The sequence below is a fragment of the Notothenia coriiceps genome, unplaced genomic scaffold (genome assembly GCF_000735185.1).
Source record: "Notothenia coriiceps isolate Sejong01 unplaced genomic scaffold, NC01 NC01_scaffold00037244, whole genome shotgun sequence".
In the NCBI taxonomy this organism is placed as follows: domain Eukaryota; kingdom Metazoa; phylum Chordata; class Actinopteri; order Perciformes; family Nototheniidae; genus Notothenia; species Notothenia coriiceps.
The window spans coordinates 25,153,370-25,177,035 of record NW_011369945.1 but is presented as its reverse complement, the minus strand read 5'-3'; the positions used below and the strand labels follow the sequence as shown (position 1 = coordinate 25,177,035).

The window sequence follows — 23,666 nt, the reverse complement described above, 5'->3', positions numbered from 1 at the left end:
TAACTCGTACAATTAATGCAGCTTAACGTCATCATTTATACACCCTCAACATATTATTTGCACCCTGATTATTCTCAACTGCTGTCATTCTTACACCGGCATAAATACTCTCGGCGCTCTCGCTAACTCCCCTATCTTTTCAGGCGGAGCCGAGGACCCGACCAGCACCTGCCAGACGACATTCCAATCAATACGGTTTAATCAGTTAATAAAATACTACCTCAATAATCAGTATAAATTATATAAAATGTGCAAATATGCAATGCCAAACTGTACGGTGCAATCAAGCCAGTAAAGTGCAAACCCACATGTGCAATATCACAAGGCCCGAAGCCGTCAGTCCACAGTGACAAAGTTACCTTCGTCATTGTGGACTGACTTCGTCACAATCTAAAAAAGAGAAAAAACTTCTGTTCACAGCGTGAACTGCAGGGTTGGAGTTTCAGGCAACTGCAAGATGAACATGTAGTCATGAGTGCTTCAAGCATTAGTGATAGTGGCCAGATGCTCAGCACACAAACACTTTAAAATAAAGTACAAACAATACTTTAACAAAACCTTAAAAACACTTAACGTAAAACAAAACACCACACACAAAAAGTTGCCACATTGCCTGAAAAATATGTATTCGTAAGCATTTATTTCTACATAGAGATGACTATTGTATTTATAATAATCGTCATAGTTTAAATAAAATTGTAGAAACATGGACTAGCTATCTGAGCTAGCACACACAGTATGCTACCGGAATGTATAGAACTTTGCATCACTCTATGGAAAAGGCCATGCGTTTGAACCCTTAAGGAGCATTATCTTCATCATTATCATTCATTGTCTTTTTGTCTCTGTAACTCTTTGTAGACCGTCACAAAATAGTTTTGAGTTTTTCCCTCCACTCCTCTTTATCAGTTGAGTTAATAAGAGCCTGCAGTGTAATCTGTCCCTGTCTCATTTCACTGCTGCGCACTGCTTGACTACATGTTAATGTAATTGTTTCATGGACACATGCTTGCAAACACTCACATACTGTAAATACAGAGCCTTGTCTGCACGATACACACAGCCCCCCCAGTCCCTTTGATGAGAATATGACAGGACAGACGAATGTGATTTGATTCTGGAGCCTGCCTTTGACGACAAACGCCAACACTGACTGAAAGTGGAGCTGATGATATGGCACATCGCTCTGTATGTGCTTGGTCTGTGTTGACATGTCACCTCAAGGAGTTTAGACAGAGAAATTGAGATTGATGAAAGGAAAAGCAACAGAAGAAGGGAGGAGAGGTAAAGGAAGACAGAGCAGAAGGGAATAAGAAAAACTAAAGAGGAGATACATAGGGAGTGGAGGAGACTTGAGGAAGTCCTCAAAGAGACATAGATGATTTGAAGACAATCCTAGTACATCATGCATATTCTTGTATGTACGTGTGGATGTGTGCTTTTGGGTCTGATAACTCACTAACTGGTCATCTCTCAACATCCTAAATGACTTCAATTAGCTCTAAAAGGATAAATCAATAACTGTAATTATTCACACTGGACATAAATAGTACTCTACAGGGCAGACATTAAAAGTGTGTGTTTATACTTGCATGTGTGTGCACATCTGTTTTTACGCACATGTATTTGTGTGTGTGTGTGTAAATGGATTCTTTTGGTAATTTGGCATCCTTTATAAATGCACCGTAAATGTCTTTTTAAGCTGTTGGGGGTAATTACTGTTTGTTTGAGTGTGTATCAACCCCCAATGGTAGCATATGTGGTAAGCTTTTTGGTGTGTGTGTGTTGTGTGTGTGTGTGTGTGTGTGTGTGTGTGTGTGTGTGTGTGTGTGTGTGTGTGTGTGTGTGTGTGTGTGTGTGTGTATGTGTTTATGTGGTCCATCCCTAAGAGATTTTTTTCTCCTGTTGAAATAAACTGTCTATCTCTACAGCAGGCTGCCAATATTACAGTCTGCTTTGTAATTACTTATTTATTTAAAATACTGTGTGTGTGTGTGTGTGTGTGTGTGTGTGTGTGTGTGTGTGTGTGTGTGTGTGTGTGTGTGTGTGTGTGTGTGTGTTCGGTATGTGTGTGTGTATGTGTGTGTGTGTTCGGTATGTGTGTGTGTGTGTGTGTGTGCGCAACTTGAAAAGGAAGGTCTCATCTCGTTCAGGTATTGATGTGCTTCAACCTTGACACCTTTCTTTCTTTCAAACACACGCACACACACACACACACACACACACACACACACACACACACACACACACACACACACACGCATGCATACTTACTTGAGCAAAGCAAGGTGTAATGGAACTCAACTCATAGGGAGGCAAATCTGAAAACTCAGTGCCTGTCCTGAGGTCACATCACACACAAACACACACAAGCACAAGCACAATCACAAACACACACACACACACACACACACACACACACACACACACACACACACACACACACACACACACACACACACACACACACACACCTGGCTGCAGGTGGCTTCTGGCACACATCGTGTCTACCCTCGTTCTGAATCATGGCAGCAGATGCTTTTCCGTTGGCGTTGTGTGGCACAATAAAAACAACATGACGCTAACACTACTGGGGATAACCAAATTCATTTATTTTTTATAAATGAGGGCCTTGGTATTGTGCATGCTGGTTTTCTGTCACATGGGCTACTTGAATAGAATAGAGCCAAAACATAAAATCATAACACTTTTGATTTTCCCACTTGGACCAAAGCTTAAATGTCTCCTTTGAAAAAAGGCCTGTTTTCTCAATGGCTACTGCAATATTTCCTTTCAGGTAGTTCTTTAAATGTACAAACCCTGAAATACTCAACTTCTCATCATGGCTTCTGCAATTCGTTGAAACCTAAAAAAATAAGTGTGTGTGTTATTGTGTGTGTGTGTGTGTGTGTGTGTGTGTGTGTGTGTGTGTGTGTGTTTGTGTGTGTCTGGAAGAAGCAGCTTTGTGCATGACGTCTGCAGAAAAGAACATCTCTGATCTCATCTGCCAAAAAAAGTGACACGTGTTGGTGTGTGTGTGTGTGTATGTATTGGTGTGTGTATGTATGTCACAGTGAGGGCCTGCATCACACTGCTGATGACCTGTCTACTCCAGTCAGACGCCAATTGGTGTGTGTGTGTGTGTAAAGTGGGGTGTCTTAAAATGTCACATGGTACTCTTCCCTGCGGCCTCATCTTTGACCTGACGGTAACCTCAACAGGCAGACACACACACACAAAGACATATACATCCAAATACACACACTCACACACACACACACACACACACACACACACACACTAATTATCAAATGGATGCTAATGTTTTTCTTGCTCTTCATTTTCAGAACAATCTTATAGATTAAAAACTTGCATCCCACAGACACTTAAAGACTTTGTCATACTAGTCTAATATCGCTGACAGGTGATCAGTGGAGCTGTCTGTGGGGATAACCAGTCAGTGTTATGGGATTACCGTGTGTTGGCGGTTAATGTTACGTTATTGACACAGGATTTAAAGTCGGAGTATTGACGTTGTAAGGGTAGTAGTGGGCTAATTGATCAACCACTAGCTTAATGCTGACAACATTAAGAACATCTTTAAAATCCATTCGGAGGAAGCTCTGAAGACACACACACACACACACACACACACACACACACACACACACACACACACACACACACACACACACGAGAGGCCTGTTTGCTGTGTTGGTGGCTCACACATAAGCCAAAAGTAAGCTCATAAGCACATATAAATACAATTATGGATGGGTATATATTTTCGACCATATTGTTTTTAACAAAAAAACAGCAACTGCATCTGTATTTAATGCTGTCTTAACAAAATCGACCTCACAGAAATGATGCCTAAATGAAATAAGGAAGGTGTGTTTTAGATCAGAAAAGGAAGAGAACAACTAAACATACCCCGTCACACTCAGAAAGTACTGAGTTTCTATACCGAGTCCCGAAAAATATTGAATGAACGGAGAAACAAATGTTAACTTCCCTCTCTCTTTCTCTTTGTACTGTTCTGATATGTTAATACAACTAAAAGCAGCAACATTGTGCTCATCAGTTCCCTCTCTTTGCTCCTTCTCTCTCTCTCTCTCTCTCTCTCTCTCTCTCTCTCTCTCTCTCTTCCTGAGATGCCAGCCATAATGGCAGTGCCAGGCAGGTGATGGTGATGCCAAGCTGGAATGACATACACTCTCACACACACACAAGCATACACAAACGTATCCCTACGGACGCTCTTAATTAGACTCCACCCGTCCCCCATGGTCCCTGTGGCAGTCGAGACAAAGGGAGGCTCACTCGTTTGGACGTGTGAGTGTGTCTGTGTGTGTGTACGTGTGTGTGTGTGTGTGTGTGTGTATTGTGTGTTTGTGTCTGAGGGGCCTATCTTTAGCAGATGCTCAAACCTCTCCCGTCTCTCTGTGTGCGGAGCAGTGGTGCTATCATTAAAGTGTCATTGAGAAGTGGCACCACTTAATTTTAGCTGCTCTCACTGGGGGCACTGAGGGAGACGCTGGAGACTGAGTAGGGAGGGTGGGGGGAGAAATGGAGACAGAGAGGGACGCTAGTAGAAAGATACAAAGGTTAGATGGAAGGGATTAGGAGGTAAAAAGCATGTAGGTTTAAAAGAACCTTGATAAGAAAACTTACTGCAGCCACAGGCTCGATGTGTTTCCACAGGAGCAACACAGGGAGAAGTGTCTGATCTCATGTGATAAGGTTCACACTGAAACATCGTGTAACACCTTGTATTCTGTCACGTGTTTTGCTCCCTAACAACAATAAAACACTGCATCTCTACATTACTCAAAACATGTACAAAAAACTTTACCAAAAAGCAATATACGTTGCATTTAGAAACACAATGCCAAGGGACTTTTATTGCATCTCACCTCTCTCTCTCCCTCTCTCTCCCTCTCTCTCTCTCTCTCTCTCTCTCTCTCCTTTCCAGCCTGCAATCAAATATAGGCAAACGTGCCAAAACCAAGATAAGCAGCAAATAGAAATCCCTTGCAAATGTTCTTCAATTGCTTGTGTTTTTGTGTTTACTTTTGTTCAAATTAAGATTTTTGAAATGTTAAAAACAAGTTTAAAATGAACACAATAATACCTAGACAGCATAAAGCAAACTCTCAATGAACAGCATTATTGACAATCCATGTCATATATTTGCTTATTATCAGTTATTTCGGGAATGTTCACCAAACTCACAGCAAAACATTCAATACCACAACCAATAAGAGAGTCCTCATCCTACTACTCATTCAAGCACAGTGTTAAAAAGTGGCTCATTAATAATCAACAGTGTCAGCACTGATGTGTGGGTGTAGGTGTGTGTATGAGTGCGTATTGTAAATGTTTTATTTATTTATTTATTATCATGACTTGCTTTTATCTGTATTCAGTGATGTCGTCTATTGTAAAATGTACAATGTTATAACAATGTTGTGGTATTTTTATTATTGCTTTTAGGATGTCAATCACCATCTGGCAAAGGGACTATCGGTGAAAACTAGCCTTTTGGCTAATTCGAGTACTTTTACATGTTTTTAATAAATCAATTCAATTCAATTCAACTTGGCTAGCCATGGCTTTTCCTACAGTCAACTTTATCCAGAGGAAGGCAAGAACAGTTCTATTGATAAATCGAATTCTGCGTAAAACAAGCTGCACTTTACTTTATTTATTTTATTTGTGAAGAAGAAAAGACTGAAATAAAATATGAAAAATAAAGAGAGAAAAGTCGGAAAGAAAAAGAAAAAAAGTGAAAATGACAGTGGGCAGCGGAGTATATTACACCTCTCTCAGCAATTTCCTAAACAACTGATTGCCCTGAGATGAGTTACATGAGACACACACACACACACCACACACACACACACAGCATCCTGGTGGCGTCGGGCTCAGTAATGAATCCATGTCTCAGGGACGTCAGGTGAGAAGCAGCACTTCCTATAGAGAACCCAAAATAACTAAGTAGTGGAGTGATTGGAAGAGAGGAGACAGACAGCCAGTCGGAGATAATGTATACCTGTAGAGTGATAGATAGCGGAGCGTATTTTCATCCATGAGAGAATGTCAAAAATATTGTGAATGCTGAGGGGTGTTATATAAATGTATATGCATATTGCATTTTCACACGCTCTTTTCTCATTAATTTAGTGACCTTGACCTTGGCAGCCGCCCCTCCCTCCATCCCATTTGTCTGCTCGATGTGTCAGTAAAATGTTCGCACATTGTCGTCGTCTTCAACAGCAGGTATAGACTTGTTAATCCTTCACGTCCGCTGCTATCTGCTATTTAGATTTTGTCTGGAAGGCTAATGTGTTTTCATAAGGCAGTTGCCAACACATATAGAAAATGTTTCAACAGTTTCGACAACTGTTAGTTTTACTGGAGGGACTTTTAAGAGTTCTTTTTAAATCCCTATTGCCACACAATATTGTCTTTATCACCTCTCCAGCCTGCCATCACGTTCTCTCTCCAGTCTCAATTCAAGGTCGTTCTGTTTTTAATGCTGGATAGTTTTGTTAAGATATCTTCAAATAACTCAGCCTAAAAATGGCACTTGATGAATGAGGTTGCACTAACCTTTAAGAAGCAAGAAAAACAGAGGCTAATCCGGATGTGTCGTCATGACTTTCTCTTTACAGCAGAACTAAAGTGTTTACTGTACATTCAAGTGCTGAAAGAGGAAGTTGCTGAAACCAATGGTGACGTTGATGTATCACCAAAGCAATGCTTTGTTATATTTTTAAAAAGCCTGTAAAGAGATGGTTCCCTAAACAAATTAGGCGTACCGAAAGCTTTTTTTTGACTGCTACAAAAGCAATTTTAAGAAAAAAATCCAAACCAGCAGTTGTGACGCTCCTTTAAGGTCACCTTCACTATAATAAATACAACACATGTGTCTTGGTCCTCTTCCTGTCCAGAACGTCCTTCTTTCTTATTTTACTATGCACTTCCCAGTCTCCTTTCTCTCACCTCTCCTCGCAGCCACCCACTGCCCCCTCCACCCTCTTTCTCTCCTTGTATGACACTCCCTGTCAAAAAGTTTTTGCATCTGCTCCGCGAACGTCCTCCTACATGTCTCCTTAACGTATCCCGCCCATTAAAACTCCATATTGTCTTGTGCTCACTTTACATCTGTCCTTCTCCTTACTTTCATTTTTTTATACCCCTGTCTGCATGCTGTGTCTGTGTCTCGTCTCGGTCCATGTGGCGTACTCAATAGGGCAGCTGACTCCAAAGTCACATGGATCTCTGCATGTTTTTTGGCTGTACCATTTGAGTTTTGCACTTTCAGTGAGGGGTCCTCACTGTCTTTCACTCAGCATGGGAACGGGATCGTTTTTGAACTTTCCCTATTCACTTTTTTTGCCCAGAAGTTTCTCTTTCCATACAAAAATATATTTCCAAGAAGCTTAATGTAGGAGCTGCTTAAGGCCAAGGAGTTACACAGTTATTTTGATTTATAAATGTCTAGGAATGCATCTACTCTTTGTCCAGACTTACGGAAGCCAGAATTGCAGCGGAATCAAATAATGTCAAGAGTTTGAGCAGGCGGATAAAACATGTACAAAGCAGAGGTTGAATAAGTCAGAAACCTTGGAGACACATTTCTACTGCAAACCACCAANCCCCCCCCTGCCTCCATTGGACTCTGGAACACTATGTAACACTCGCTTTTCTATTGGCTAGCGCTCCAACACATTGTAAGTGGGAGGCTGTGGCTCAGTGGCTAGTATGATGGACTTTGAATCAGGGGATAGCAAGTTCGAGTCCCACTGCAGTCAGCATGTCGTTGTGTCCCTGGGCAAGTATTGAAGTAAGACGCCTTGGATAAAAGCGTCTAACAAATGACATGTAATGTAAGTGATAGGCTAAGGGCCGGGATATCTCTAAGCTGTTGACCAATCACAACAGAGCCGGCCAGCTAACCAATCAGAGCAGACCGGGCTCTGGTTTCAGACAGAGGGTGAAAAGAGGGGCTGCAGCACAGGCAGTATGAGACAAATAAAGAACTATTTGAACATTAAAGCATGGAGCCATGTCCCAGTAGACGCACAGTAGGGTTCTTTAATAGCACTACTTGAGTAAATAACAGTTGCTTTCCAACTGCTCAATGTAAGGGTTACTGTAAAAGTTTGGTGTCGGAGGAAGATGGAGCTGTGTTGAACTTCTAAGTGTAGGGCGGGAGTTGGCACCGGAAAGAAAAGCTGCGTAGGTACAGTCGAGCCTCGGGGGGAGGGGGGAACTGCATTTGAGGATGACCTGACGGCACAATTACAGAGCATCATAAAGCATGAAATTGTTTCCCGGGTCGTGTTAGGAGAGAAGTCGTCCTGAAAAAAGGACAGGACGGAGGGTCATAGGAAGTGTAATTTAATAGTTTTCCCAAATCTTTATTTTCCAAAAGGCCAGAAGCAACAACGTGTTTCAACTGGTTCAGATGTTGGTCTGTATGAACGGACGATCATTCCCTGAGACAGCTCTTGACATTTTCACGCCACAATAATCTGTTAAAACTAATTTAGCCGCACTTCAAATGAACCGGTCATGCTTATTGAATCTTGGGATGTCTTTTTTTTTCTTTTTTAAAACAAGGTCCTTCGCAGTGTGTGAATGAAAGGGACAGTTAAAGGTTAGAAAATATTCAAAGATGAGCCTCAGTTATGTTTACTCATTCAGTTCAGCGTCGCAGCTGAAAGGAGTTGGATGAGATTAAAACAAATGAAGGAACAGGTTGTCTTTAAAGATTTTACCCATTTTATCGATTTGCGTCATTTAACTTTAATCAGATGTCTAATCTGTTCTCCAAAACCGATATACAGCAGAAGTTAGAACATTGTCAGCTATGAAGTAAATGTATTCGTAGTTGTAAAAGTATCGCAGCTTTAATGCGTTTAATTCAATTTGAGGAAGATGCAGCCTCCGAAATGACTGACAATCTCTCCATAAAACTGTATCACTGCTCTCACTAATTACAACATAGTCCAGCCCAAAGACATCCTGATACAGTATTTAGTCAAATATAAAGTTTAAATCTAGAAAACTAAATATCTATGCTGAAGTTAATCATTAAATATTGTCAAACGTATTCCCATAAGGCTTCCAAAGTCCGACGATGTTCACATTTCTATCATTACTCATTTCGCGTGACAAGTTTCATATTGTGAAAACACACCTATTGAAAATAGAACATAATATCATATTTTAGAGGATGAAAACGACACTTAGACTACAACAGCTTTTTGTCAGGTTGTCTCATTATTTAGAGAAATACTATAGTCCGATACATATCCCATACGTTTGGCTTTCAGCTCTGAACGTCCCAAAGCATTTCCAAATAAACGTCAGATTGCATCTCTTATCTGATGCTGAAACAAAATCCCCTTTTGGAAACACAATTTCGCCCCAACAAGAGAAATCATGGCGTGTAGAGGCTCGGCATACATCATCTGACGTAAGCGCCTCCTTAGATTTCCTCCCACTTCGAGCAGTGAGTCATATTTCTAAAGAATCTCTTCAAACACCCAGAGACACCTAATATGTATGGGAACAACAATACCTGCAGAAAACTGTAGTGTGCTAATACTCAGCAGGCGATAAATGATCCCGCATCACCAGTGAAGCCTCTCGTCCGATCAAAAGCAGCCCTGATGATCGTGTGAAGTCATGAATAGACCAGATGCTGTTGTCTATCATACATACAGTTCATGCCAAGTTCATTCTACACTGACATGAAGACAAAAAAAACGATTTCAAACAGTGTGAATAAGACAAAAAAGGGATTTCGGAAAATAACACACCCCAACAGGACAAAAGGACTGAGATGAAAGCAAAGAGTGAGCAAAAGATAGTATTTACGTGATCAAATCAACAAAAAAGAGAAACTAAATTGTTACCTTGACATACGTTTCACTCTGTATTAAAGTCTTATTAGACGGGTTCACACCTAAAGGTCTGTTTCCAAAATCAAAACACTGCAACATCCTTGCATTGTTTTGAGTTTGGAAACAGACCTTTAGGAGTTCATTGATACATTGTTTAAATATTCAAATGTTGGGTTGACAAAGGTTAACCTCAAACAGTTCCTAAATTGTATGTCATGTTGTGGAAATGTTCAATTATTTGACCCACAGTTTGCTCCTTTACTCAATAGTTGTCTAGAGACACTTCTGTAGAAGTAATTGTTGCTGATGATATAATCAATACTTGTGTTTTCTAGGATTTTATCATTTGGTTTTTCTAGAGGATATTATTATGATTCTCTCTTTCTGCTAGCAAAGTGTTTCCGGCTGTTACGCCCCACCAAAATGGCCATATGGAGCTAACAAAGTTCCACCACTGACCCAAATATAACACAAAAGACACCTTTTAAAATAATCTAATCCATAGGATTTATTATAACAACACATCAAATGTTTCTACTAGGATGAGCGGCCGAGACACAGCAGTCCCCACACCAGAGGCCTCTCCCTTCTGCTGCTGCACTGGAGCTTTTAAGCACTTCCTTCTCCAGGTGAACCTCGTTACAGCAATGCAGCACACCTGGGTAGAGGAACCAAAGGGAAAAAGAAACAGGGAATACATACAGCCGTAACACCGGCCAAAGAATGTTACAGTTTAAAAATGTGGAAAACTAAGTGAAGGATGTAAGCTTGTGACATAAGATTCAAATGTCCAGAGAATGTTTATATTCTGACAGAGAGTATAAACTCTAAGATTCTGTCATTCTTCAGACACTTGTATTCAGTCTCTTTTAGTGTTTAACAACAATATCACACTTTAACTTCAATAAACCTTGTGTCTGTATTCCTATTGTGTTATATTTTAATGTTCAGAGTGTTAGGGGACTAGTTTCAGGACAATGTCTTTTCCTACAATGTGATAGTCGTTGTTAAATAAATCATATGGAGGCTAATTAGCTGGCTAGCAAACTGGTCTCCTAGCGATGGGGTATGAGGCCATTTTGAATAGTTCGCACCTCTATAAATCAAAAAGAGAAAAAGGCAGGACATTTTAAAAAAGCCTCAACAGCTTTTGAAAGTGAGGATTTATGTTTTTTTAAGAGAAGACATGTTTATAGACGGGGTAGTTTTGGAAAACTGAACATTTTAGCGTTAGAGAGTGAGGCGAGGAGCGCTACCTAGCTAGGCTACTAGTTCACCGTCATGAAAACAGCAAAGGAAACGTTAGAATTGGACATTCATACATCATATCATATAAAGAAGATTACAAATGTTTTCTTGACAAAAACTGAACAATAAACCATTTCTTTCAATGTAGTGAATTCTTTACTGTAGCAGCAGATGTAACACAATGATTTGTAGTAGCAACACAGAGGCAGTCGAGGTAACGGAGACACCTCATTAAATACTGTTGTGTGAACAAAGTGAAAAGGCCACAGTCTATATCACCGATCAGCTATCATTTTCCAACACAAAAATCATAAAATCTAAAATAAGAAATAGATCTATTCTCTTATTGGGATCCCTCACTTATTTGGAAAATATAATATAGCAGAGAAAGCATTAACATCCGGGCTCCAAACGCTTCTATGGCAGGAAATTGTAAACAATATTTAACATAAATCAAATGACACAATCTCGTAATTTATCGTAGAGAATTCAACATATTCAAATAAAAATTAAGGAAAGCCCAAAGTGAAATTACTTCCAACTTTAAAAATAACCAAACCATGAAATTCCTAAAACTAACTTGATCTGAAATGTAAATATCATTATATTGGGATTTGATAACACTCAGGAAAGATTGGCACATAACCTGGGATTGCTTAAATTGTTTCAAGGCAACATCTTTGTAATACTAGCTAAGGCATTAATATTGATCTCATGCTACCTGATCAGATGTTTTTAAGTCATTGCTGAGAGACGATATAGGTTATTAGCGTCGAGACGGAATAAGTTAATAAGGAAGTATTCAAGTGTCATGAATGCAAAGTGCGACTTTGAGGATAACATGTTTTTATCATTTCCACATTTTGTTTTTGCTACATTTTACCTCAACCAACCAAAGTGGAAAAGTTTTAAACCCGAGGACACACCGTTGTTCAGATACAGAAATCATCTTGAATGAGTGCCTCATACACACACTGTTCTGATATTTAGCAGGACAAAAGACATCGAGTTTAATACCAGGCTTAATTCAGTTTATAGTGATGTTGTCTCAGACGTCTTCAATACTTAACTATTGTTTAAATGACTACAATTCAGTGTCAAGTATGTCTTCACTACATTTAATTATAGCCATTTAAATGCTGTTAAAACAACAATTTCATGGAATCCAGTATCCAAGCTTTACCCTGAATGTCCTGCGACTTAACAAACGTGGAATATTTCCACCATTTCATTTAGCAGAACTACCATAACAGGCAGCCTGCGACCCAGAATAATGAATATACTTGTATCCCTCAATTTCCACTTTACCATCTTAGTCAGCATCCATGCACTGTGTAGTGGGATTTTCCCCAGCTTTTGATTTCATGTGCACACGTACCATTTACTCCTGATTCTCATTCCTCCCGGCCACACAGCTCCTCTCTGTAGATGCAGCCACTTTGTGTCCCTGTAGTAAACATTTGATACACCTAAATTGTCTGTACGTTCAGTGGAGTAAAACCCAGGGAAGACCTCCGCCAGCATCAATCATCGTAATCTCCATCACTGCCGTATTCTGTAAAGTGAGAGAGAAAACATGGTTAACTATTATATATATGATGACACTGACTCTCCCCCCCCTTCATTAACATTATGCATTACTTTAATGTTCATTATCTGAAGAAATCATTTTAAAAATGTGATCCATGAACATAACTATATATTTTTGCACATTTGTGTCCCAAGCTACCTCTTTTAAGATCTTCACAGCTCTCAACTTTATATACCAATATTTAATTTTTTAGTATTTTGTTATATTTGACTGTACTTATTTTTTCTAATTGGTATTGTGTGCCTCTGCTGTGTCATGTTTACATGATTTAATGTTCAAAACGGGCTTTACTCTGGGTGTTTCTAAATCTCGAGTACGCTTGCTTGGTAGCACATGTCTTCCGAGTCACTTGCTTCAGAAGCGAGGCAAGAATACTTCCTGGCATTCGGAAAACAAAGAGTGGAACAGACGAGCAAGTGTGCAGGTGTGCGTCCTATGAGAAGCCCCGCCTTACATTTTCCGCCACAGATTTGGGGAAATTGGTCCGTGCGCAAAGCATTGTGGGGATTTTAAGACCGCGGAGTCTACACATGTGCAGCCTCGAAATGTCTCCAAACGAAGTACGCCGGGCTCGGTAGAATTCCAAGTAAGCTGGAGATTGGAACAGTCCTTCGGCGGCACTCGATGACGTAGTATGCTTGAAATATTGGCTCTGGAGCAGCTTTACTCGACATTGAGAAACACCCTCTGTCTGAAACCAGAGCCCAGTCTGCTCTGATTGCTCAGCTGGCTCTCTCTGTTGTGATTGGTCAACCGCTTAGAGATGTCCCGCCCCTTAGCCTATCAAGTACAATGTGTTGGAGCACTATCCAATATAAGCGCGAGTGTAATATAGTGATATCACCGTGTTCCAGAAGTAAACAAAGGAGGGGATTCATGCAGGGGGTTTGTGGGAGAATAATGCATAATAGGACCACTTTAAGTAAAGTCCACAAAGACATTCTGCACTTGTTGTGTGACTTCTACTAGCACAATGTGAGAGGTGTAGCCTGGGTCTCTGCAGGCGGAGTAATCCATCATGTGGTTTAACTGTCCTCAGTCTCTGCTGGCTCCAGAGGTGCAGCTCTGAGCGCGACCCTGACCTCTGACCCCCCCGTGGAGGTGGGCAGGAGTACAAACAAAGAGCTTCCCTACGGGAATCAATTAAGCAGCTCAGGACTTTTTTATTGCGGCGGAGTCAGGGACCTTACATTTAACAGCCAGAAACGTAAAGCAGAAGAAATTCAATCTTACCGAGGTCTCATTAAAACCTGCCAGGAGCCTGAGCCAAACAGAGCCGTGACCCTCAGAGGAAGATTCATTAAACTAAAGTCATTCAAACTATTCCACAGTCCAGACACTGAGTCGGACTGAGAGGTGACAGAGCAGTCTGCCACGGCGAGTGTCAACGAGATTCAAATGTGAAAATAATGAAACAATCTCAGTAGGTGAAGAATTTATTTGAATAAAAGACTCTAAAGTCAAAATGTATATTACTCCTTAACTGTTGGGTACATTCTTCGGTCTAGTTTCAAGGCAAAGAAACTAAACAATAAATAGATTTGTGAATTGACAGAAGTAGAAATTAATCAAAAGCCCATGAATAGATCATTAATCATCTGCAATTATCTATAAGGATGTATCTTGTAAATTGAAATTATTTTGTAATAAGCGTATAATTTGTGCCTGCTCTTTATCTAATTGTGTTTTATTTGTTGTCTCCATCTTCACTTATGATGTAACAATGTCAATTTCTTAAAAGACTGCTTCAAGAGAGTAAGTAGGAGAAGATAAGTAAGTGTATTTAGAAGGAGGAAAAAGCAAGGGGGGAAGTTTTCCGTGCAAGTGATAGACTAACTGAGATTTGTGCGCGTGTGTGTGTGTGTGTGTGTGTGTGTGTGTGTGTGTGTGTGTGTGTGTGTGTGTGTGTGTGTGTGTGTGTGTGTGTGTGTGTGTGTGTGTGTGTGTGTGTGTGTAAACTGACCGTTGCTGCCCAGCAGATCGAAGGCGCTGACACACGCCTCCTCTTCATCCTCCTCCTCCTCCTCAGCAGCAGCAGCAGCGGCGGCAGCATCATCGTACACCACCGGCCCGCTCTCCACCAACACTGCTCTTCCGCCGGCGGCGGGGTTTCCCACGGGCACCGGCACGGGGTTGGAGTTGCTGATCTGCACAAACAGGAAATATTGTTTTTTTTGAGCGGGCGGGTGTTGAGTATTTTTAATATTTTCCTCTGCGTGATACACGACTTTCCTCCGGGGAAATCTAGGCTGGATCTGCTCTCACATGCCCCACTTCCTTTAAAATGATGAAAAATAATAAACAGCGGTGTAGTGGTGAGGGTGAGAGCTGCAGGGCAGGTGGAGGGCACGAGGAAACATTTCATCTCCTGCAGCATCCTCCACATGTGACTAACAACAGCATCAGAGCGTGACCACAACCTTTCCAATCTTACATTTTATTATTATCTTCTTAAAAAATGTGCATAGTCAACAGTAATGATATGCTACAAAAGGGTCAGAATGAACCAGCCTCAGGGGGTAAGTACCCTTCAGAGGTTATAAAGAAGATAGGAAATAAAAAATGAAGGGGTTGAGTGTGAGCGTGGGGGCGAAAATGTAATTAGAGTGCCCTTTTTTGCATTTCACCCCGTTCACATTGTGTTAGTGGAGCTGTCTAATGTTCATGCATGAATATTACGACTTTGCCCCCTTTGGGAAAAAATGAGTGTATGATCAGGAGGAGCGTTTCCAGTTGCATGCTGGGAGGCACAAATGTGGCCGTTTTTGATCAGAAAACAAGCCGCATGGGAACAGGATGAAATGTTAGCAGAGAAAATAAACAGCTGGTATGATAAAAAGTCCGGAGAGGAGAGAGAGGGGACATTTTCCAGCCGTGGAAACGATGATACAGTGGGGCAAAAAAGTATTTAGTCAGCCACCAATTGTGCAAGTTCTCCCACTTAAAAAGATGAGGCCTGTAATTTTCATCCTAGGTATACCTCAACTATGAGAGACAAAATGAGAAGAAAAAAAAATCCAGAAAATCACATTGTCTGATTTTTAAAGAATTTATTTGCAAATGATGGTGGAAAATAAGTATTTGGTCACCTACAAACAAACAAGATTTCTGGCTCTCACAGACCTGTAACTTCTTCTTTAAGAGCCTCTTCTGTCCTCCACTTGTTAACTTTATTAATGGCACCTGTTTGAACTCGTTATCAGTATAAAAGACACCTGTCCACAACCTCAAACAGTCACACTCCAAACTCCACTATGGCCAAGACCAAAGAGCTGTCAAAGGACACCAGAAACCAAATTGTAGACCTGCACCAGGCTGGGAAGACTGAATCTGCAATAGGTAAGCAGCTTGGTGTGAAGAAATCAACTGTGGGAGCAATTATTAGAAGATGGAAGACATACAAGACCACTGATAATCTCCCTCGATCTGGGGCTCCACGCAAGATCTCACCCTGTGGGGTCAAAATGATCACAAGAACGGTGAGCAAAAATCTCAGACCCACACGGGGGACCTAGTCAATGACCTGCAGAGAGCTGGGACCAAAGTAACAAAGGCTACCATCAGTAACACACTACGCCGCCAGGGACTCAAATCCTGCAGTGCCAGACGTGTCCCCCTGCTTAAGCCAGTACATGTCCAGGCCCGTCTGAAGTTTGCTAGAGAGCATTNGCACCACGCACGCCACGCAGGCACGCACACACGCACGCACCGCACGCACGCACACATACACACACACACACAAACACATTCTGCTGTTCTGGCAGCCAAATCCCTAATTGCCTATTTATCACCTAGCCAGATTCAGACCGTCCAAATCTAGAGTGGACCCCACCTACGGGGGCTACTAATGGCTCAATTACATGGGAATTGGGGAAGAAGTTAATCATAATCAGAAAAAAAAGAGACCTGGCCTCCCATTCATTCTCCCTCTACCTGGCCTCCATCATTCTCCCTCTCCTATGACACACACACACACACACACACACACACACACACACACACACACACACACACACACACACGCATACATACACCCACTCACCATGACAAACATGATAGTTCATGAAAAGAACACCTGGACTCAATCAAACTATTTTTTTATATCCAGATGTCAAATAACTATAATTAACAATTATACAATTCATTTGAGCTTTTAACATTTCTCATGGTTAAATTACTGTTGGTGACTCTCGAAGTCTTTAGCCTGTACATAACCTTTAACTTGTATTCAGTGCATTTAAAATACTGAAGATAACAAGGACCTTCATCAAAGAGATAAAGCATGGAAGAGTTAAAGGGCAAACAATCCTATAATAGCTTTGTGTGGATTTTTTTCACCTTCTACCATGTTTTATGTTGCTGTTCCTTCATCGTAGGACATGACAGGAGGCGTTCTGGAGGAAAACCTCAACTCCTTGCAGCTAAAGGAAGGAACTGATTACTACCATTTCAACTGACAGCTCAGAGTGATGGAGACGTGAAGAGGAGCCCTGCGGCTTTAGAAGAAGAATGCACACAGACTGAGGGATAGACAGGTGATAAGAAACGAGTGAACCAAACACTGGCACAATAACTCTACCAAGACTAGGGAAAGAGTACGTTTTAATGTATGTTTTAAGTGTTAAAATATTATTTCTATGTGTGGAAATTGGTGTGAAAACGTAAAAGTGCAAAGTTGACGCAACCGCTGATGAAAGCAAAACAGTTTTATCCCAGCCCTGTTTCCTCCACCACAATAGTGAGATAGCTATCTTTGATAGATGAGAACACTCTCTCATTTCTGTTCATGAAATATGACGTTACAGCCAGGAGAAGCAAGACTGGAAACAGTGCACCAAAGCACGCTACTGCCACATTACGCATGCTAAGGCACGACATGAGACCTTTCTTTTCCATATTCTAATTAGGAAAAGCCACTGGTTGCTCAGAGGGAACTTACAAAACTGCGACATCCTGCTCTAACCCGCTATTCTTGATTAGCCAAGTATTTTTTCTAAATTACAAGACCAAGATTTAAAAAAATAACACAGGCTAAATCCTGTCATGTTCAGAATTCTGCAGCTGTTCCTCTGTTGGGTTTGGAATGACAGAATGGAGTATTGTGCGCTGTGCTGCGTTGAAGAGGATGTTACGCTACCTAACGTCACTATGACAGTCAGGTAAGACTCCCACCTACATTGACAGAGTACTATCCACAGTGAAAAAGGATATAGAAAAAAACATCATCTACCAAAAGGGGTTGAGTTTAGCTGAACCATGCAGGAGAAATTAGGAATATTTAACACATCATATCAGGTTTGTTTTATTCATACAAAAAATAAGAATGGGGAGTATTGTATAACCCAGAATGTTTTTTAATTTGTGTCAAACACAGTAATTCCAGGTTTTTTTATCCTGTTTTAACATACTCATTTTTGTAAGAATCAAACAAACTTTGTGCTAAACTACGCTAACCATCCAGCCTGTGGCTTCATTCTGCTCAACAGATTAGATTGAAAGAAGTGAGAACAGGGAAGAAGTAAGTATGTTTATTTCCCCCAAATACCAACCTATTTCATAAAAAAACTTGAACTTTGGTTTTCATGCCAAAAGAAAGTTTCTGTTTCTCATGCCAGAGGATATTACTGTTGCCGATGTTGTAGGAATAAAATGTTTCTATGTTTTCTAACCCTGTGTGCCCAGAGATGGGTATTTGCCAACCTGTACGCTTGAACTGGTGTTGAAGTTAGAGGAAGCCATGTGAGTCAGCACCATCACAGAAGGTTTAACTTATAAAGGGCGGGATGTTTTATGACCGGAATCACTCCGATTTCTCAATAGCCTTCGCTGATGCAACCATGCAAAATCAGATACACGCACACAGCTGCTGCAAATGTACAAACATGGATACTGCATGTATTTGTTTTTCTTTCCCGGGGTCTCTTATGAAATCTGAAGAACAATAACCTCTTTAAGAGAGCACAGTTTAGATACGTAAACACGCATAAAAAGTTTATTTTACCTCACAGAGTGTGGAGTTTTTCCGCCCAAAGGTAAACAGACCTTTTCCCACAAAATCTCCCCCAATGTTTCCTGGGTCAGAGACGTGGTCTGCCTTACTGTAAATGTGGCCGCAGCAGTTTGCAAGGAGGCAACAGTGGCAGAAAAAAGGGTCTTTTACTCTGCTAAACTTTTATTTTCAAAAGTTTGTATGTTATATACTGAACATACAGTTACACAGTGTGCCGTATTAGAGGTTAGGCTCGGAGTCCCCGTGCACCGTTCATAATGGCAGCCCACTGCTCCTAACACTAGGATGGGTCAAATGCAGAGAAACCATTTGGTTACATAGTAAGTAGGCCCACTGTGTAATGACAATAAAAGTATAAAAAAGAAAAGAATTGTGTTTGATAAACTGCGGGACTGTTTGGACCTGATCCAGCCTTTGGGGGGAACCCTCTGCCTCTGCCACCCCCAGTACAGTGCAGTGTTGGGGCTGAGAAAAATATCACATCCACTCAGCACTCGGTCTCCATTTCGACCCCTCTTCCCTCTGTTTGTGAACGCAAACACTAAAACAGGAAGGTGTCTTCCACAGAGATGTGATTCTTTACAGTAGGGCCGCAAGTAATGATGACGTCATTCGTCTGATGATTAGTTTCTCGATTCATTGTTTACTCTACAACAATTTTAAGAAATAGTAAATGCCGTTACATTTTTCCAAAACCCAAGCTGAAATTTTTTTAAAGCTTAATTTATCTTACCAACAGTCTGAAACTAAAGGAGTTTTAGTTTAATGTCACACAACACTAATGAACTGCATAATTTTGCTTAATAAATGGCTTAAAATAAACTGAACAAAATGATCTGCTATAAAAGGACCTCAACAATAGAGTTATGTGGAATCATTTTCTGTTTTATCAGCAAATAATTATTTTGCCTATCATCTGGCTCTCAGTTAGTTCGCAGGTAACGTATTAACATTTGAACGTATTATATTTTACACAAAGGTTATGTTTTTTGTGAGTTTTCCAACAAATGTCTGTCTGTCCGTCAGTTAGCCCACTACAACAACTATGTGATGGATTGCCAGGAAGTTGTGTACAGACATTCACGTTCCTCAGAAGATGAATCCTAAAGACTCCGATGATCCTCTGACTTATCCATACTCGTCAACTAAATGGATGCTATATATTTTATAATGTAACCAACCAAAATATTTTGTTTAAATTAGACCACCGTCTCTCTAAATACATCCTGTCTCCTCCACCCTCTCTGCCCTCATGATTAAGCACTTGGTCGATGAGAGCGAGCTCTAATGGAGAAACTATGAAAGAAGCTCAGATAGAGAGTAAACAGAGCTTTACTCAGTGTTTACACTCCGTCTCTCTGCAGACATCAGACCTGATAACACACACACAATGAATGACCCTGACCCTGGAGCCTGCTTGCCCTCGCTGGTCAAATAAACCTGAATGTGTATGGAGAAATGCACACACTCCCATATGCACTTACACAGCTGCTTGTCCGCAGTGCAGCTGATAAGAGAAAGAGTCGGTGTGTTCGGGTGAAGAGAGCTCACAGAGGTCGGACACTGAAGGCTTTTTTGTTTACCTGGAACTTCACCACATTCCTATGTTTCAACACTCTGTATGGAATTAAGATGTGTGTGTGTGGACAACAACTTTCAGTAAAAGGAGAGACACACTAGAGGTTTCTCAATACTCTAATTTCCCCTCCTCGACTCCTCGGTCTTCCTCCGGTTGTGACCCGGAAATGGATTTCAGCGCGCCATGTTGAAGGACATCTAATTTCTCTAAATGCACATCAAGGACCGAGCATCGAGCATCGAGGAGGCTCTCTGGAGGAGCTCTAACCGAGGAGACACTGATGGGTCCTCCACGGCTCCTCCACGGATGCATTTTCGGGAACGGTGGAAGCATTACGCACGGCCGGACTTACCTCAGCCAATGACAGCTCTGCATGCATCGCCTGGATCTTATTTTAGTAACCGCTTGAACGGCGACGAGATGTTTACAGTGAGAACAGCTGTGAGGTCCGTGCAGAAAGCAGAGCAGTGTGTAAAATATATATCACTCAGTATAACAGGCCCACATTACTCTCTGTATTTGTATGCTGTAGTTAATATCTACAAACAAAGAGTCGATATTTTTCCAAGACCATTTAGTGCTTCACATAATAAAATACACAACGGCTGTAGCCTGATAATGCCTTAGGAGCTGTAGGTGTGTGTGGTACAGTGTGTAAGTGTGTGTGTGGTACAGACTGTACAACACGTACAGTGTGTAGGTGTGTGTGTTGTACAATGCGTAGATGCGGCGGACAGACGGGTCTCAGTTGGTTTGGTGTCCTATGCTTACTTTTAATACTTGTAAATACAACTTTTGGCCCGTAATTTCAATTCCCCATTTCAGCGACCAGAGAGAGGGGTTGGGGGGATACGTATATCCAGTCTCTGATTGTGTTACGTTATTATGAGATGCTCTCATACTTGTTTGATTCTGAAATTGTATATATTTATATAAATATGTGTGTGTATATGTCCGCATCTGTAGCCTGTTATTGTCTCATTATACTGCACTGTCAATTAATTAAAAGTAAATATATAAGTCGTCATGAACACATCTGTCCATCAGACAGAGGGCTGCTGTGCCTCCTGTCATCATTAATGGACGTCTCTTTAAAATGACCGCTCAGAGGAGAGGAGTTCTCATTTCTCTAACCGCCTGCTGCTTCCCCTCCTCTCTCCTCGGTTCCCCTCCTCAGTCCTCCGCTCGCATCTCCTGTGGGCGGGACTAAGTATCGAGGATAGGACTCGAGGAAAGGAGTCGAGGAGGGGAAATTAGAGTATTGAGAAACCTCTACTGTTAGTCATTGGACTATTCTAAACTGGTCGACAAAAAGTGAATATCTTATTATTGCAACATGTTGTTAAAATCCAGAATCTAGCTTCTCCGCATTTTTTCTATAAAATGTTAAAGTATGCCATAGAAATGTATAATTTCACATATAAACGTAAAAGAGAGATATAAAACTTAGGAAGGAGAGCTAACACATATCAGGTTAAAGCTAGCTAGTGAGATTTAGCTGCTAGCTAGCTAAATGGACTTGAAAGGTCAGTTCAGCACAAAATTAAAAACACAGATTTTTCAACTCTGTGTGAATCACTGATTGTTGGAGATATCGGCTTTACATTATGTCACTACATCTATAGGGGGTCTTTTTTGTACCCCAAAGTCTGTCTAAAAACAAAATTCATTATAACAATTTTAGGTCTTATATTGGTCACATTTTAGGTTTAGGTTTAAAATCTTTCTTTTATGTGCAGTAATGTAGTATGTGCGGTCATCTTGAAAACTGTTTCTCAGTTAATCTGCTTTTATAGCTAATGCATTCTTCTTTGTTGTCCAGTATGAAGTTGTCATACTAGACATATAAATGTCATCTTGAGCAAGGCACTGAAGCTACTAAAAGATCCAGTGACTAAGTTGACCCCAATCGGTAAATAAAGATGTTAAAAAATAGAGAGAGGAGTGTGCTTTGTGCAGGTAATGAAGAAAGAAAGGTCAAGAAGATTGTAATCAGAGATAGTGAGATGTGTGAGACAGCATTCCTCCTGTCAGGCCACTTGAGAGGAGCCAGGTGACAGCAGGGGGGTGAGGGGGGCAGGTCAGAGGCTCTGCTGCTCTGTAAATACTTCAAATGGTGAAGAGCGCATGAGGTCAGACTGCACATCAGCAGCTTAGACTTCCTCTGCTGCGGGGACAGGATTAGACCTGGGTCAGACTCCCTCTGCAGCCTCCAGAGCTTTAGGACCAGTCGTGTTTATGGGGAAATCCATGTTACACCATATGTTCTTCAAATCCTGTGACTGGGGGGAATGTGTTAGATGGGATAATGAAACCGAGGGAAGTAAAGTGTAGGACATCACCGTATACGGTTATTCTGTAGGGAGATTCTCAGCACTCCTGGCCAAGTCCTCCCTCAGTCCAATTGTGGCAAACATGATTCAAGTCATCATTCAAATAGCAATGTTTATACCCTGTTCATATATTTACAGACATTCACAATACATTTCTTAAATCTTAAATATTTAATTTTGCTCTCTATGGTGGCAACTATGACGACGGCCCATCCACACGGTGGCGTGCGTTGAAGCTTCAACACTTCTGCCCATTCACTTTGAATGGGGTGACGTCACGCTTTGCCGAACTGCATTGTGGGAGCGTCGCTTCGCTTTGCTCGCAATGTTCAACTTTTGAAGCTTTGGCGGAAGCGCCAGCCAATCAAATAATATGCCAGTACAAGCTCTAGCCAATCAAACAAGTTTCATACAAGCTCACCGGCAAGCTTCAACGCACGTCCACACAGCGGCGTGCGTCAGAGTCCTGCACGGGTCGGATTTTCAAGACCCGCTCCCGCCCCGCACCTGCGACGTGCAATACCGAACCCGCCCCGCTACCCGCACATATTGCCAATTAGTTCCGCAACCCGACCCGACCTGCCGGCACAAGATCCGCAACCCGACCCGAACCCGCATATATATAAGCAGTGAAAACGTGCAATTATTAACACACGCAGTTGCATATTTGGCTCAAAAAGCCTGGGATGTTGGTTATTTTCTGCATCTAGGATGACACCAAAAGCCTCCCAGACGTTGGATTTCGCTCTTGAGGAAGAGTTATTGAAAATGCTGTATTCTCCGCTAGAGAGCTTCACCTCAGCCATTCAGAATGTGGCGCGCTCAGCAGCAGATANCACACACAGAGTATTTGGTACAACTAGTTCCCAGGACAGTGTCCTTCACTTGCTTGTATACAAGAGAGGGTGTTGCAGTCTAGGGGTGCAACAACTAATCGACTTAATCGATTAAAATCGATTACCAAATTAGTTGGCAACTAATTCAG

The 23,666-nt window shown here is 41.3% G+C and overlaps 1 protein-coding gene across 1 annotated transcript in view; it reads right to left on the bottom strand.

The window, feature by feature from the left end:
* Positions 1–12,021: 12,021 nt before the first annotated feature.
* The window catches only part of LOC104965081 (transcription factor IIIB 90 kDa subunit-like), a 63,301-nt gene continuing 51,656 nt past the window's right edge, over positions 12,022–23,666 (bottom strand). Inside the window, exons 2-3 of the mRNA XM_010794021.1 lie at positions 14,723–14,906; positions 12,022–12,723 (exon numbers count right to left, since the gene is read on the bottom strand). Coding sequence (XP_010792323.1) covers positions 12,692–12,723; positions 14,723–14,906 — 216 coding nt within the window. The 3' untranslated portion in view covers positions 12,022–12,691. The remainder of the gene's footprint in view (positions 12,724–14,722; positions 14,907–23,666) is intronic.